General features: G+C 38.6%; 1 protein-coding gene across 8 annotated transcripts in view; it reads right to left on the reverse strand.

Moving 5' to 3' along the window:
• The window catches only part of ZAP3, a 491484-nt gene that overhangs the window by 408045 nt on the left and 64620 nt on the right, over positions 1–18819 (reverse strand). For all 8 annotated transcript variants that reach the window (XM_067155237.2, XM_067155235.2, XM_067155234.2 and 5 more), the window contains 3 exons: positions 13199–13312; positions 8335–8537; positions 6965–7604 (listed from right to left, as the gene is read on the reverse strand). In XM_067155237.2, the coding sequence (XP_067011338.2) occupies positions 6965–7604; positions 8335–8537; positions 13199–13312 (957 nt within the window). The remainder of the gene's footprint in view (positions 1–6964; positions 7605–8334; positions 8538–13198; positions 13313–18819) is intronic.

Raw genomic sequence — 18819 nt, forward strand, 5'->3', positions numbered from 1 at the left:
TTTCTTTTGGCTATGTACATTTATATCACGCCTAATTTGGCTTTCAATCTTTCCGTCAGGTCTCCAGGTTTCCATATTGAACTGGTAATCGTGACATTAATTCAAATTATGATCTTCACACGACCACATTGTTGGCTTCGAAACCACCTGAATTAAGCCTGTTAATTACCGCAACTTAAGAGAAAAAGATCATTCTTCCCACTGATAACGTATGTTGCCTTATGATTTATGCACCTCAAGCTGGACTATTCTCTTGTTTATCAAGACTCAACAACTAGGATACCTTCTCAAAAATGTTATGTTTTACTGTCAGACACACCACATCATTTCAACTGGTTATAATCTAACAGTGACTTTATAGGTGCTGTCATATGTTTTAGATGGTTATACGCACCATACCCTCATCATTTTAATGTTACATTTAAAATGTGCCTTAGTAGGTGCATTTAAATGTTGTATATAGATACACCTCATCTTCTACAAACCTCAAGCTGGACTACTTTCGCGAGTATCATACCCTAACTATTGTTACCTCCTCTGTTTTGCTTTCATTGTATTCAGAGAGGATTCCGTAAAGATTACATACCTGGGTGGAGTGAGGAAACTAGCCGTATATACAAAGAGTACGAACAAGACAACAGTCATGAGAAAGCTACCGAACTGCTGGCATCCTTGGACAGTTGCAGGAAAGAAAAGTGGAACAAAACTGTTGAAAGGCTCAGCTTTACTCACTCAAGCCGGAAAGCTTGGTCTCTTATCCGAAAATTGGACTCTTCAAACAAGCCAGCAAGAAAACGATCATCTATAAACTTAGAGAACATTGCCAACTACATTGTCTCCTCATCCAGGCCCATGAAAGATAAGAAATACAGCAGAAAAATTCGATCTGAGCTCAAGCGGTTAAGACAAGAAGCTGAACCTCATACCATCTACTCTCGACCATTTTCTCCAGAGGAAGTAGAACATGGCCTGAAGTCCCTCCAGAATTGTAAAGCAGCTGGATTTGACGGTGTATATCCAGAGCTACTGAAGAACTGTGGCCCCGCAACTGTACGCTGGCTGGCATCCTTCTTTAGCAGTATACTGCAACACTGGACGTGTACCCCCAGTATTTAACAGAACCAAAATCATCTCGATACTGAAGCCAGGAAAGGACCCTTCTCTACCCCAGAGCTACAGGCCAATTTCGCTATTGTGTGTTACATATAAACTACTGGAAAGGCTAATTCTGAACAGGATAGCTCCTGCAATTGAACACCTGATCCCAATAGAGCAAGCTGGGTTCCGCCCCAAGCGAGACTGTAGTGACCAAGTCCTTGCCATAACATATCTGGAGATTGGTTTTGAGAAGAAATTTAAAAATGTTTCTGTCTTCCTTGATCTGTCAGCGGCATATGATACTGTCTGGAGAGAGGGTCTCCTCCTGAAGCTCATCAAGATTATACCTTGTCTTAAGGTGATTACACTTGTTGATAATGTATTGAGTAATCGATTATTCCAAGTATTCTCTGAAAATTCCAGGAGTAGATTTCACAAACTGAATAACGGCTTACCGCAGGGTTCAGTCTTAGCCCCTATACTGTTCAATTTGTACATCCATTATATCCCTGAAACTAGAGCTCGGAAATTCATTTATGCCGACGATATAAACCTAACAGTACAGAGACCTACTTTCAAGGAGACTGAGGATATACTGTCTGAAGATCTACGGGTGATGGATGAATACTTTAGGAAGTGGAGACTTCAGCCAAGTCCTTCAAAGACGGAAGTAGCCGCATTCCATCTCAACAACTTAGAGGCTACTTATCAACCTAGGATACGGTTCAGGAATCAACTTTTGAAATACAATAGTACACCAAAATACCTAGGTGTAACATTAGACAGATTACTGACTTACCGAAGTCACATAGAAAAAACAGCCGCCAAACTTAAGACTCGGAATAACCTGCTGAGCAAGTTAGCTGGAACTTCATGGGGAGCTGACGCCAATACTTTGCGAACTACCGCCTTGGCCATGGTGTATTCTACAGCTGAGTATTGTGCCGGAATATGGTTAAATAGCTCTCGCTGCAATCTAATCGATATCGAACTTCGCCAGGCTATGCGTATTGTATCCGGCACGCTGTATTCAACTCCAGCGCAATGGTTACCTGTCCTTTGCAACATCTCTCCCCCTCATATAAGGAGACAACAAGCACTTAATAGCTTATGGTGCAGAATAGTGAAGAATGAGGCCCTTCCTATATATAAGGATATAAAGCAGCACACTACAACTAGGCTGAAATCAAGAAAACCAGCGTGAAAGACAGCTTTGGACCTCTCATGTCTTCGGTTCAATCCCAGGAATCCCTGGAGAGAAGAGTGGAGGATGTCATCACCCAGTGGCTTATGTGATCTCTCCGACCCCAGCATGAAACTGGCTGGCTTTAATCTGCCCCGTACTGTTTGGTCAACCCTGAACAGGATCCGATGTTGTGTCGGTAGGACTGGCGCAGCCTTACATCTGTGGGGATGGGTCGATTCTCCCTGCTGCGACTGTTGTGCTCAAGTGCAGTCTATCAAGCACATAGTTCACGAGTGCCCCCTAAGTGCATTTCCTGGCTCTGTGGAGGAATTTTTTGAAGTAACACCAGAAGTGATTACATGGATAAAAAATTTGGACATTAAAATATAAAAGTGAAGTCCTGATGCTGTCAACAACTTGTATATTTGTATATTTTGTATTATGTTTTATTTTGATTGTCATGTACACATCATACGCTAATAATAATAATAATAATAATAATAATAATAATAATAATAATAATTGTTTTAACTCTTGACAATTTAGCTTTCAATATTAATCCTTGTATTTGCTGTCATGTGTTTTATATTTCAACTAGTCATAGTTTAACATTTGTCTTGTAGGTGCTATCATGAGTTATTTATTGCAATTCGATAAGTTGCATTTTGCTCAATTGATTTGCTGGCTGATGACGCGCAATGAGCGTCCAAACTAGTACCAACCTTCTCTAAAAGTTATGATATATATATTCACATCAATAAACATTCATGGTATTGAAAAGGTGGACAACATTTTCATTTACTGTAATGATTTTCTCTGTTAATGTGTGTGGAAAAAAATAAAACTGAAAACTGTTCTAGAATTATTTTGCCAGTTCATATGAAATATCTTAGATAATTTTCATACATTTCATGTATTTTGAGGCATTTTATTTGTAAAAAATAATTCAGCACGGAGGTTGCGGATTGTCGCTCACAATATTTGCAGCGAAAAAGTTAAACATGGCCAGTTGAATATCGGCTTTAGACAGTGTCCAAGTGATAAAGTCTTTGCAATGCGGCAGCCATACTTGGACACTGTTTAACGGCAAAGACACGAGGGTCGTCTGACGAGAAGTCTCGTGCATGAAGGTAAGGGGTGCGGAGGGTAAGCATGACTGCTGTGCATGCACCAATCTCAAGTCTCGAGGCTTGACAAGAAACATTGGTTCCATCCCCCATGATTCTTGTGAACTAAGGTGCTGTTGTGAAGTTTAAAATTGGTAGTGCAATTGCGCTTTAGTTACACATTACTGTAAGTACTGCATAATGAAGAGTTTAATAACAAACACGCATCTGTTTTGGAGAGCTCGCACTGTTTACCACGACAATTGTTAGTAGCTTAGCGTAGTATCTGTTACTTGTGTCGTATATACAAGCTGCCGCGAATTCTTGTGAGTCTCAGATGGTAGTCTATACAGTGGAACCTCGATTCTCCGTTTTTGGAGGGACAACGGAAAAAAAACGTACAACACAGGAAAACGGAAAATCCGGGAACGAATGAACCATCAACAATTTGGCTAAACATCACAATAATGAACATTTATACGTATAATCTTACAAATGCCCCTAAACCAAACCAGACTACAGCTCCAATGGGCCTTCCGCCTACGAAGTGACTGCTCTCTGTCCGAAGGCCTGCAGATTACCAGGTGACGCATGGTCAGTGTGAAGAATCCTCTCAGCCGTTATTCCTGGCTCTCTAGAGCGGGGACGCCATACCACCATTAAATAGCTCCTCAATTGAAGGTACCGTAATCGTAGAATTAGTACGTTTACATGCAGGATTCAGATCGATCTGAGTACACTTCCCGTATTCAAAACGCCATGTAAACGGGGACTCAGTTCGGATTGAGTCTCAAGGTCGACACGGTAAAATCCGGGATCGTATTGTACTCTGTTCGAATTGAGTTCCATGTGAACACTGATCGTACTGAGATAGTATTGAAAACGACCGCACACACTCCATGTTTGTTTGGACGAAATCATCATCAAAATTCTGTCGAAATAACAAATGTAATAAGCCAGTAAATACATTTACCTGTATAAATGATCAGCAACTCTAGTCATATTATAAGACGGCCAGCCCTTGCGATTAACAAAATCATGATAACTTTCTGTTGGGGGTAAAATTGGAAGGTGCGTTCCATCTATTGCACCAATTACATTTGGAATACCACACATACTTTCAAAACTGAAAGTTATCTCCTGGGCTTCTACTGCATTTGGCGTTTTAAAATTCTAGGAGGTGATATCGATTTTAGTATAATTCCGCATCGTTCGTATACGTCGATGTTGCCTGGCGGATTCAATACGATACTCAAATAGCCTACCACATGTAATTGTAAACGGGGATCATATTCAATACGGTAAGTGTACTCAAATCGATCTCAATCCCCATGTAAACGTACTAATTTGACTGAACCTGGAACCAGCCCTCATATGCTGCTAAAAATGCCTGACCTGGCCAGTAATCAAACCCGGGCCCTTCCGGGTGAGAGGCAGGCAAGTTAGACCGCGGGGCTGGCTTCAAACGTTTATTACCAGTCATCATCATCATCATCATCATCATCATTTCCCTTTATCCAGCTGTAGCCGGGTAGGGGCAAATATGGTTCCTCTCCACTTTCTTCGGTCTTTCCACCACTCCTCCTCCAACACTGTGTCCCAGTCCAGGTTTCTTTCTATAATGCTGCGTTGGATGGTATCCTTCCATCTCAATCGTGGTCGTCCACGGCCTCTCCTTCCTTGGATTTGCATTTCCATCACCTTTTTTGTCATTCTTTCATCGCTCATTCGCTTTATGTGCCCAAACCATCTTAGTCGGCTCTTCTCTATTTTATCATTCATTTTTTCCACTCCAATTCTCCAATTTCTTCCCGGATTTTCTCATTCCTTATTTTGTCTCGTCTACTCTTCTGTATCATACTCCTCAAGAATTTCATTTCGGCTGCTTGTATTCGACTCTCATCCTTCTTTGTCATTGTCCAAGTTTCTGCTCCGTAAGTTGTTATGGGTATGTAATACATCTTGTACATAGTATCCTTTGCTTCCATTGGCACATCTTTGTCCCATAACATATTTCTTACACTATGATAGAAACAACTTCCAGCTTGAATCCTTTTACTAATCTCAGCATCCAGTCGAGTACGCGACTTAAACATCTGGAGACTTTACATTCAGTTTTGCCGGGGAAAGTCTGTCAGTTTCCTGTGAAAATATCGTCATATTCCTTTGAAAACTTCTTTCAGTTCAGTAACTTTGATCAGCTAAACTATTCGAAAAATCTAATACCCGTAACGCCAAGCCAAACAACAATCAACCACAAGTAGTTTTTTCATTCCCTAACCTAATAAAATAAAGCACATTAGATGCAAAAGCATCCAACATGACAAAATCCTTTGTTTTTAAATCTTCCACTGTAATTTGGTCACCGGTATAATGTTCCTCGTCAGCATATGGAAATCTTGTACCGCGTAAATTAGGCCTACATCGACATTTAAAGGTTATATTGAGCTCGAGAATATGGTTTTGAAAGTAACAATCCTCAAGTTCTCGAATGCATTATATTTAGTACTGCCCGTCACAATCACAATCAAACTGAAAAGAGAAAAAATATCATTAACACTTCCGAAACTACGATTATTCGCGACCTTGAGCTCAGCTGGAAAGCGCGCTCACCGTACAAGCTGTGGTACAAGTCGGTACGAGTGCAAAATGATACAAAAATTTTAAATGTAACGTGCGTAAATAAAACGACTGCGGCTTTTATAACATTGTAACACAAAAACATGAAATTCCCAGTCTTATATTAGGAATAAGAAAGTAGTAGGCAATCCCAAAACCTCCAATGGCTTTATGTATATTAAAAAAAAAAAAAAAGGTGCAACATCTTTTCTGGTCTCGATAACATAATCGTACCGGTATACAATAATATTAAAATAGTGTTACTTAAGAAGGAACAGTTTTAATTCCTGCCTGAAAGCCCAGTGACTATACAGTGCCCTGATGGAAATGCCGAAAACCTGTTTGGTGATACATTCGAAAAATTAAAAAAAGAACAACTAACCCTGCACATAATGTAGAAGTTTTGTAAGTACGAACATTTGACGAAACTCGTTCTGTCTTCAAATAGAGCTGTCGAAATGCGCTCTGTCTCCTTCCAATTGTCGTGGGCACTCTCTGATTTATGATTACCGAGGATTCTCTAAACAATACTACCCGAATGTGATGCTAAGATGAACCCTTACACAAGTTCACCGCCAATCGCTTTTCCAGTACAGTACTTCTTAGAATTACTGCAATGATCCATAAGTATGCTGTAGCCGTCCTTTCGTAAGTTACAGTTTCTTGAAAAACGCGTGATCTAGGATTTAGCGTTGATGGGACTGAAATTTCTGGCCGGTTGAACCGGGAAATCGTTTCTTCGAGGAATGGATAAGGCGGGATTTTTACAACGTGACTTAATTAAGATGCTCCCGGGAACAGGTAATTTGAACGAATAATACGGGAAAACATAGTTTCCGGGAACGTATAATCGAGGTTCTACTGTATACCATTTCTACAAACAGCCCATTGTGTAGAAATGCCAGATCCACGAATTGATTAAAAAGAGTATGTAGTTAAGAATTGTTTTACTTACCGCTTTGGGAGGAGGAGGAGGTCTCTGGCTCTGATCCTGTCTGTCAGACTTGTTATCTGTTCCCCAGCGGCCACTGCGGTTTCCACCGCCTCCCTGTGAGAATCTATCAGCTCCAGTTCCCCGTCCACCATACTGGTAACCTCCATCACCTCTGTTTCCATGTCCACTTCCTATATCACTACCAACACTGTAATCATCACGAGGTTTCTTAGCTGGATCCATACCACTACCAGTAGAATAATGGTCTGTTCCCTGGCGATAAGGATCATCTTCATATGGTCTCTTGGTGGTCTGATAACCCATAGTATAATCATTGCTACTGCCCATAGAAGACTTTCCGTATGGGTCAACATGAGGGGGTTTGATCGATGGTGGTGGCACTCCAGTAGGAGGAAGTGTTGTTGGTGGTGGTGGTTGCTGAACCTGTGGAGGCTGTACAGGAGGAGGCTGAACAGGAGGGGGTGGTACAGATGGAGGAGGCACAGAAAATGGGTTTGCCCCAGTCATCATGCCATGCATGTAACTACTGGCACTAAATGGATCTGGAGCAGTAGTAGCTGTTGCTACAGTCGCTGGTATTGCTGGTGTAGTCGTAGATGCAGCTACAGTAGTATCTGTTGCTTTGGCTGTAGCAGTGGTCCTGGAATATAGAAACCACCCACCAATTAAACACAGGAAAACGAAGGAAATATGGAGAAAGAGAAAAAAAATACACAAGGTGTATGAAAACTGCTGCCTAATAATCACAGGCAGTGATGAAGAGGATCAGGACAATTAAAACGAGGCTAGGAACCTCCTCCTTAACTAGCAATTTCCATCCACAGTCAAGTGGGGAAAGTAACACGAGTTTTTCCAACCATTCTGCTTGGTCTAAGATCTATTTTTATTTTCTAATGACAATGAGAGTGAAGGAAGTATTGTACTCCTCCTATTTTGTCAATCTTGATATTTCATCACCATTAAACAGAACAATTTCAGAACAATCTATTTAAGTCATTTCAATGATATTTGGGTCCAGACCTTGTCAAAATCACAATTACGTTACTATCCTCAATGGAATCTAGATGATATTTGTGAATTAAACAGATGGTTCTTAACCTTGTTTTTATTGTCCTTAACCCCTTCATGGCAGCCACGATTATTGAACGGCATTTTTCAGACACCCTGTTATGGATTTTGAGACAAGTGTAGCTCACTTTAAGTTAAAGATCAATTTCATTCAAACTTATATTTTATCTTTTAAAAAAATCTTTACTTCCTATGCTGTACTTACCTATCTTTATATCAGTATGATCATTTGCTCCACCAGAAGTGCTTACAACAGGAATAACAATACCACTCTTTCCTACCTTAACACAATTTTAATGTACCTGTATGGATCTGCAGTAGCCGCTTGCTGTTGTGATGTATCTCTCGAGTCCGCCTCTTCCGGTGGTGGAGGTGGAAGAGGTTTATCAGCAGGAGGCAATGGAGGTGGGTGAGCCATGTCTGGTGGCATCACAGGTGCTGCAGGAACAGCAGCAGCTGCTGCAGCCCCTGGGGTAGGTAAAGGTGCCCCCATACTTTCCTGGTACTGGAAATAGCCATCAAAATACAACTGAAACATTCTGATCTGGTCTAAAAGGATCTCGGGGAAAATTGTAACAATATTGTCAGTTTCACCTGTATTTTGCAGCATTTTCTTACAAAAATTTGTTGAATATCTGCTAGGGGAATGTAATAGCTCACAAACGATTAGCAAATACTAACAAAAATTAAAGAAATATTAAATATGAAAAATGAACTAAATGACAATGGCAAAAAAGAAAAAAGAATTGATATACATGAAATGAAGTTGATGAGAGAAAAAATGGACAGATTCAACTGCAAGTCAAATGGCAGTTCTAGTGGAATGAAGAAAAAACACAGTAAATGACAATACAATACTTCCACAATTAAAAGTCATTTACGACATGATGACAACTATCTACATAAAACAGCACGGTGGTGGTTGGCACTAGCAATCCCAACGAACTTAAAAGCTGTTAACCTCTCATGCACTTCATAATATTGTAATTTTATTTAGAAATCTTATAAGTGCCAAAATGACATCAAATTTTAAACAGGGTTTTAAAAAACAGAAGAACAAGAAAACCTGAAGGTTAGATTCTGATAGCCAGAGCTTGAGAGTAACACGTAGACTGTATAAACAGCTGAATATCACCCAGAAAGGATGGCTTGTTGCCATGTAGTGAAAGTGTGCAGTCCCTTGTTCTTAGGCTGCCATTTATGTTGTTTAAAGCCCATGGCCATGATTATTAAGATGCCATTATGGTTAGCCAGTTCAGGTCCCATTGGTAGAAATAAATTAACCATAGAATGTTGACCAGTAGGGTAGGAGATGTGAAGATATGCAATTTCTTATCACACGATTGCGTACCAAAAGCCAAGATTCAATTCCAAACCTCTCCACAATATCCATATGATGTACAAGCATAAGACAGCAAGACTTAAGCAAACCCCTTAGTGTTATTCAACAAGTGCAGGCCCGACACCAGGTTTCACCCTATCCAATAATTTATCATCATAATCTCACACCCACATGCGTAGGTCACCAGTTATGGTTCCTTAGATCATACCACTTTACTTGCGATAACTGTGGTAATTCTAGAGCTAATACATGCACTGATGCTGAACAGACCTGCACCAGGCAAGGCGAACTTGTCCTCAGATATTCGTGCCAAAATTCATACGCTAAATTAATAAAATATAACTTTGAAATTACACCTTATCCTTCTGTAATTATTTTCATTTCTTCTTGAGGTATATTTGCCTGTTTCTCATTAGCATTCAATTTTAATTTATATTGATATAGTGCGAAACTCAGTACAGTTGGCACTTGCTTCCCATGCCGTATCCAGGCTAGTGGACGATGCAATAGTCGCCTAACCCATACAGCTCGATGTCACCAGCTAGTCCGTGGTAAGCTTCCGTACATCATTCAACACAAGTTGTTCTTTTACAGCAGTAAACGATCAGTAGTGCCAAACAGCGTATTTTCCTGTGTGGTATTCGACTTTTAAGTGCAATTCGCATCACAATTTTGAAGATTCATGGGGCTGAATTGCAAATAGGGAACCAGAATACCATCACGCACCAGAACGCTTATCTACAGGCCGAAGGAGAACATTTTCACCACTTGCTGTAACGGGGCAAGTTTTATTGTTTTTCCACCTATTCCTTGAACCAATTATCAACGGGCACATGGGGATTGTGTGAGGGCAACCGCGTTCTTGTTTACAGACATGCGGCACACAGGAAGGACGGCAACTCTTGCAGCACTTTCCCTGTATAACCAAGAAACCATTCCAGATTATTCTACTTTTGACAGCTAACAAATATGACAATACATGCCACTGTGCATTCATTCAATAATTTGGTGAAGCACTACGGAGGCAAATACCCCGTGCTGACTGAATAGTTCTAGCCTGCGAGAAGAAAACTGAACTGCTACAATCAAATTAAAGTATTCAAGGTATCGACCTCAAACTCAGTAGTTCTTTACAATAGGATTACAAATCTGTACCCTTCGTGGCTCCATTAAGATTAGTCTTCTGAGCATGGTGTAGCAGGACCTAGTACCTAGTCCAGTGGAACCTAGGTAGCATCCCAATGTGAAATTTTGCGGTTCATTTTGGTTAGTTCATTTTGCAGAAAACTGTTAAAAAGTGAATGCCGGGAGCCAGAGTAGAAAGGAGAACTGCTTAGGTGAAATGAGAAGACTCTGGCTAGCTGTCCCAAGAATGTTAGTCATTACTGCACAAAATCTTGTGCCTCCTACATTGGGCAATACAATCACATTCAGACTCGCAGATGAAGAAGCCCTTTAGAGGACTCATTCTCAATTCCGAGCGTTTGCCATCATCGAAACGATTAAGAGAACAAACAGGAAACTCACTGAAGCATGTACGAGTTCTGATTTAGACAAAATAACCTGCAAGCCTAAAGTTAAAAGCACTACTTCCACTTTCTTGTGCAAGGCTCTTCATTTTCATCTATCTGTCAAACAACCCCGGCAGTATTGGAGCATTTGAGGCCTAGGGAGTATTTCATTTTCACGGCCTTCTTGGCCCCCATCTTTCTTTGGCCGATACCTTCTTTTAAGTGTCGGACCCCTTGAATTTCTTACTTGTGATTAAAGTTAATAGAGAATGGTTGACCAGTTGTACTTCCTCTTAAAAGAACTATCACCACCACCACCTACTCCTCTTATTATAAAATAATCACCGATTTGCCTCATAATTAAATGGTATAAAATATTGATATCAGATATATTACAGACTTTGGACAGGATGGTCAGCACCAGAAAAACAGAAATGCCGAGAATAGATCATTATTTCACTCCATATCACACTTCATTCAAGTACATATGAATATGCAAGCAAAAAAAAAATTAACGATCCTCAAAATTATCATCCTCTAAGGATGACATTTTTGAAGATGAAATTTAGTGTCAGAGGAAAGCAAGCAAAAGAAGAAAACAAGTCAAAATAAAGAATGAAACAAGGAGAGCAAAAACTAGGACACCCTTCCCTTAAAAAATATAAACAGGACACAGCACAGTCTTACAGAAACAGACAACTCTCTTTCAGAAGCAGCCTGAGCTTACACAATATATTCAAAATTTATTAAGATGTTACTATTTTTTTTAACATCCTGACAACTGATCAAGCTAGGACTGGGAAGGTAGCAGCTGTGGCCTTAATTGTGATACAGCCCCAGCAATTGCCTGGTCTGAAAATGAGAAACCAAGGAAAACATTTAAGGGGATGAATAAACAGATTTAAATGTTTTAAAAATTACAGACGTACAAATTAAAGGGGGAACTGCACCAGGCAGCTTTTTTCACTACAGACGACTTCAAATTTCATACCTAGAGTTGCTTTTATGATACTTTTCTACCACACAACATACATTAAATATAATGGATACAACTTTTTTTTCACATTAACTGATAAGTAGCACAATCATCAGCACTATCTTGTGAGAAGTTTTACATTTAAAAGTTATTGTTTGAAATCAGGTCAGTTTCATACTTCAGTCTGTTCACGTGGTTGTAACGCAGTAGAACCCTCATTTAACATTTCTGGGAAGGTAAAACTTCAGTATGGCTACGTACAGCTAACAGCAGAAGCCATATGATTAATATTGTCATTTGTGAAATACAGCCATGAGAGATAAAAGATAAGAATCTAAATTATAATATGTATACAATAAATTTGTGAATGAAAATCGTAGGTCACAACAGCAAGTGGGGAATCAGACAACAACCCTCCAGTTTTTTAAAGTTACTGTAATACAGTACAGACTGAAGTTTTCTATGCCCCATATTGAAAAAAATGTTGAATCATTGAAAGTAATTATGGCATATAAAAATGTGTTTACAATGGGTGCACGGTTACCACATTACCCAGAAATCACGCATTAAAGAGGGAATGAATTGTTGCCCCCCAGCCACCTTTACCCCCTGGAATTAAACTGGTGTAATACCGATTATTTACGGTATCCAGGCCATTAAACGTAATTTTGCATAAAACTTGGAGTGAAATTAAGATTCATGTGGCCCTTACACTGGGACCTAAGAAATGAAGAAGGTAATAATGGCTACTAGTATGTTACCAAATATTAAATGTTTAAAAAGATACTAGCTATATTAAAGCAAAAAATCTTTAAAAATCAACTTTCCAAATCCATGCAAATTAGTGTTAATAAAAAAAGATAAAGTTAATATTAAATGTAAACTGAACACAGAAATAATTATAGAAAAACAAATTCAGATAATGCAAACATCACTAAGCACTCCAGGCTTTCATGTTATCAAGTACAGCTGAAGACACTTGGTATCTTCAACCAGAAAACCCTCCCTGTGATTTAAGAAACAAAAGCTAATTTATTTTTAAATTAAAAAAAGAGCACTGGACTCCAAATTCATTGCTTGTGTCACTAGAAAAATCAACCTAGTATTTCTGCATTGCCCAATTCCCCTTGGGATTGTAGAGTTGCAATATATCTGCTCTGATAATAGATTCCAGTCACCCCTTACCTCAGGTAGTTGTGTACAACTCCCAAACATTCTATATCATGATTTATTATCCACCATACGAAAAAAATGAACGTACTTCTAGATCTTACATACATTAAAATCCTGCTATGGGCAAAACTCACAGAGGGCCAGCCCTATCAAATCGGCCTCACCTTGTCGCCATACTGCTGCTGCCACTGCTGGAATTGCTGTTGCCATTGCTGCCACTGCTGCCAATGTTGCTGCTGCAAAACACTCCACTGCTGTGTCGAGTAGCCGCTCATGTCCTATACAGGGAGGGGTTGGACTTCTTTACATAAAGTGGACCAAGCAGCAAATCATGAACCCATTATTTCTCTCTATGATCTTAAATTACCATAAAACAATTGCCTGCTATTTGATAGCTAGTACCACATATATAAACACAATATCCAAGTACCAACCCTGCTGATGATTCTGGTATTTCTTTAAGCATCCATTTTCATATTACTTGAAAAAGAAGAAGGCAACTACAAGGATGAGGAAATAGAATACCTGGCCCAGGAAAACAGGAACAAGAAGCTGTTCATAAAATGACTGATTCAGAAAGAAGATTCAGTTAGTGTTGGAATGAATGCACTACAAATGTCCAGGAATATTGTGGAGGGGAACAAGTAGCTGCTATATAAGGTAGTGAAAAGTAGAAAAAATGAATATAGCAACATCCCTGCCTAAGAAACAGAAGATTGAAACCTGGTGAGGATAGAGTATCGGAGAAGAAAATATTTCAGTGAATTATTAAATGGAAAAGACAAAATCGACAACAGCAATGACAAAGACTGCAGAAGAGATTTAAACCACGAGACAAAACATCTGTTAACATGGCAGGAAGTAGAGACAGCACCAAGGAATATGAAAAAAATTAAGAGTCTCCAGGATGTCATGGCCTCATGGTGGATGGACATAACAGGAATATCAGTCTAAATTGGCAGTTCAGGGTACACTGTTATTTGGACAGAAAACAGAATTCCTGAAAAATGGACCAAAAAATCTAAAAAAGGTAAATAAAAAAAGGGGGGGAAATTGGAAAAATGTACCAACTAGTGTGTAAAAATGCTTCTCTTTCATGCAAATTACTGGAAAAAATTGTTGAGAAATAATACCTGAGGAACACAGTAAAACCACTCTCGGAAGAAGAACGACATGGATTCAGAAAGAACCGAAGCAATACCAAACTTATATTTGCTGTGGGAATGCTAGCAAAGAAATACTGGGAATATGGGAAGAACCTGGTGATACTATTTATGGACATGGGAAAGCCCTATGATAATGTCACGAGGAAGAGGATCTGATGATGCCTAGAACATACAAATGCGCCACACTCCCTGGCTGCCAAAGTGAAGATGCTTAATCAGAAATGCTGCAGTTGTATCCAAATAGGAGGTGGAAAGTCAAACTGGTTTGATATAAATGTACAAGTTCAACAGGGAAGTGCGTTATCACAACTTCAATTATCGTAGTAATGGGATCAGATCATAAAATACATCAAAGAAACCTACAGTGAACATAAAATCTTGGTACAGTAAAATCTCATTAACAAGTCTTCCCGTTTAGCACGTCGTAATTGGAAGTCCCAACACACATTGTATCAAATCTATACAAAAATACCTCTGTTATCGCGCCACAAAATTTTGCTGTTATTGCTTACCACGATCACATTTTTTCTAGACCTGAAAATGTTACTTTATTTGGCATCCCTTGTGAAAAAAACGTGATTTCCAACTCGGGCAAGTGCCGCCACGAAAGCTACGTGATTACGGGAAAAGGCCTTCCTGAATTTCAAAGGATAAATTGCACCATCAGGGAGCAAGCCGTTAGCCTCAGGAATGTTGTAATCTAGTATTCTTTGATTTTAAATGCCCTCATGATGGAAAAAATTGTATCTAGTGTTTCCATATTCCTATTGGATAGTTTTTATTCGTATATTCACTAGTATGTTTTATCACTTAACACATTCCTTTTCCTTCTCCCCTCCAGAAACGTTTTAACGAGATTTCACTGTATTTGCAAATTACTGTAATATGCGGAAAGACCAAAGAATTAGTGCAGATAAGTTGAATTGATCAAACAGCAAATTTAAAGAATTTGGGATTAAAATAAGCAAAATTTAAAAAACCAGGGATATGACTTAACAGAGAAGAAACAAGTTCTATCATGGAGAGAACTACGCTACACAGCTCCTAGTTTCAATTATCTTGGAAGCATCAACTGGAAGGGTACTGTTCAGCAAGAAATACACAACAGGACATAAAACACTTCACATTTCTAAACCATGTGAGAAATCCACTGTGGGATAAGAAAATAACCCAAAAAGCCAAAATAACCATCTTCAATTCTAACTTTGTTTCAATTCTCATCTGTAGACTAGCTATTTGTACCTGAAAAACAAGGACGTTACCACATTCCAAGCAACAGAGTTGCAATTCATTAGAATTTTGAAACTAAAAATCAGAAAGGATAAGGAACAAATTAAATAAGGAAACTAGCAACAAAATGTCTACTACTGGAATCACAGGGGATGCCGAAATCGGTGTTATGGGCAGCTGATGGGAATGAACATCAAGGTATTACTTTGACAGAGAAATTAAAGGAAAGAGGTCAGTGAGAAAGTCAGTGAGACAATGGATGGAGACTCTGGGATCAGAAGTTGAGAAACTGAGTGGAGTGGGAAGATATCAACAGCACCAAGTATTAACATCGTAACTATTCTCCAGTACAAACATGGTAATTACAGGAACACTTTGAATTTGTAATATTTTCAGCCACCTCTTTTCCGTTTTGAATCAGTTCGTTTATAGTTGTTACGCTCTTCAGCCCACCGAAACTATAAGTAAATAAATTTACCATTCACCTGAAAGAGAAAACACATGGTAACAGTATTACACCAGAAAAAATAACTTATTTAAAACAGAATGACATGTTTTGTTCTGGAAAGATCAGATACATGTTTATTTCTGTTTAAATACTGTTTCTAGATGTTTTATTTTTAACAGTTCCATCAGTATGTTGTAGACAAAGTTTCCACCATTTCAATACAAATTTATTTATGTAAAATTCAATCTACAGTACCGGTTTCGATCTTTTTACACAACGGTCATCCTCAGCTGTACACTATTACCTTCACATAACTCAAGTTTTTTGAATAGCCTTGTCCATTATAAAATCATGATATAGAGTATGTCTTACGTTCTAATAGGGCATACATAAAGTTAAAAATGACAGTGGCAATGACTTTCAGGAAAGATGGCAAGCCAGCAGCCAGTGATATAATATACTACAGACGAGAACCACTAACAGTTGTCTCACAGTTTAAGTATCTTGGATTAACAGTACAGACAAACACACACATTCAGCTACCACATCAAGGAAAAAGTGGCAATTGCCATATCTGCCATGAACAGCATTCAGAATATACAGAAAATTTCATTGGAAACTGCGTTGAAAGTGTTTAAGCGAAAGATCTCACCGATATTAACCTACGGCCTGACACTAATCTAGGAACAACTGCAAAAGAAAGACATCGAAGAAATTGAAAAGGTAAAAGCTAGATTTCTGAAAAAAAAAGCTTTGGGAGTCTCTAAGTTTACCCCATCATGCTTGGTCTACCTGCTTGCCAGAGAACCCTTCTATATTGAAGATCTAAGGCTTGAATTATCATTGCCCACGTCCGTAGCATACCAGAGCCTATTAAAGGAACTTCAGGACAAAAGGGAAGATATATGGCTAGATTTCTTCTCCACAGACGCGATGATCAACAGGGAATGGATAACGGCTAACTATGAACTGAGGCACACCATGACTCGCTTTGCGGTCTATGGTTTCCACTACAAAATCTGCAAGAGAGAAACCTACCATGATCCAAGTGAACTGTGCCAGTGTAAACTCTGTGGCGACCAATGTGATAGATACCATGTGATAAAATGCAAAAGCAGACAAATTTCGCTGATAAAATTATCTAATAGTTAAATGCTATGTAAACTAAACATTGACCACTATGGCTTTATAACTGTATGGCCATTGGCTGCATTAAATATTTTTGTTATATATACATCTAAAAGGAATGAATCTTTTTAGGCCTAAAAATCGTATAGGTGAATTATTATTAAGTATACAGGTACATTATCATTTCAAAATATGTGGTACATGTTGACTGATATGTTAAAATATTAAAAGTAATAAACTTCATTGTTAGGTTCCGTATTGAGTCGAGACTATGCTTAAAGTAAATACAAAATTTTAATATTCCACCTTCTCAATACTAAAAAATCATTTGATGTTTTTAAAAAACATTACAATGACGTTAAAAGGTACTAGTTTCGGTCCACTGTGGACCATCATCAGCCTACAGTCATCAGTCTACAATTTATAGTAGAACTAAATAAGAGCACCGCTCACGAAAGAAACACGGACATTCTCCATTCATACTGGAAAAATAAGTAAATCCGACGAATGCAAGACGCCAAACTCAATTTAACATATCAGTCAACATGTACCACATATTTTGAAATGATAATGTACCTGTATACTTAATAATTCACCTATACGATTTTTAGACCTAAAGATGCATTCTTTTTAGATACATATATATAGTCATTTTTAACTTTATGTATGCCCTATTAGAACGTAAGACATACTCTATATCATTATTTTATAATGGACAAGGTTATTCAAAAAACTTGAATGTGAAGGTAATAGTGTACAGTTGAGGATGACCGCTGTGTAAAAAGGTCGAACTTTACAATGGCGAAAAATGAGAGTATCCTCCTATTCAATACATCATATATTCCGTCATTAGATGGAGCTAACAAATTCAAACATGTTTTGGCTCGCTTGAGCCATCTTCAGTGAAAAAATTAGGGGGGTTGGAATAATTTACATAATACAGGTTGAAAAAATGCTAAAAAACATAATGAAAGAGCAAATGAAAAAACAAACAAAAGAGAGCCTAGACGGAAACAAAATTAGCAGAAATATACAATATTTACATCAATATGCAGAGCAAAAAAACAACTTATTGCGACAAAATTCAGTGAAACAGGTGTTAATTTAAAATAATAATTGAAACTAAAAACTGCGTTAACCTAAGAAACAAGGGAATGAGAAAAATGATGCAGATGGAAACGAATAATAGTAGCACATGGTGAGGTTGTGGACCTCAGTTTGCAAATTATTGGTTTAGTAAAAATGACAAAACAGTTTGAAATTACTGTCAAAATCATCCTAGTAGAAACCCATCACATCAAATTGGTCAGGAGAGCAGAAGCAAACATTTTTGAGAAACCAGCCTGATATAACCTGCAGGCGAAAAGCCTGTGACAAGGAGAAAAAACACCAATGAAATTTAAGGCTTTAGAAATAGCAGCATTCTCAATATCTTCTCAATCTAGCGGTCCCTTTCTTCATTATTGTTTCATAATGTTGGCTGGTGTCTTGCCTTCTTATAAAGGGGTCAGAAGGGCTGCGTATAAAAATTGAGAAGCTGTGTTAGGTAGAAGATAGATGCATAGTAAACTTTGAGTAATCTAGTGGAAACCGTCAATGAAGTTCTAATCTGCAATGGAAAAAAAATGTGGTTGTGTGAGAAACATGGGTTGATAAGTAAAAAGTGTGGAATGGTTGTGAACAAAGCTTAAACTTACGGTGTGCAGTAGGTGGTTGTCCTCTCTAATGGCCTGGCCTTCTCAAAGTAACGGTCTCGTTCGCGTGATCGAGTCTATTGTTGGTTCGGCTGTGTTTGCTAGGATGGAAGGAGCGG

The sequence above is a fragment of the Anabrus simplex genome, chromosome 11 (assembly GCF_040414725.1).
Source record: "Anabrus simplex isolate iqAnaSimp1 chromosome 11, ASM4041472v1, whole genome shotgun sequence".
Classification (NCBI taxonomy): domain Eukaryota; kingdom Metazoa; phylum Arthropoda; class Insecta; order Orthoptera; family Tettigoniidae; genus Anabrus; species Anabrus simplex.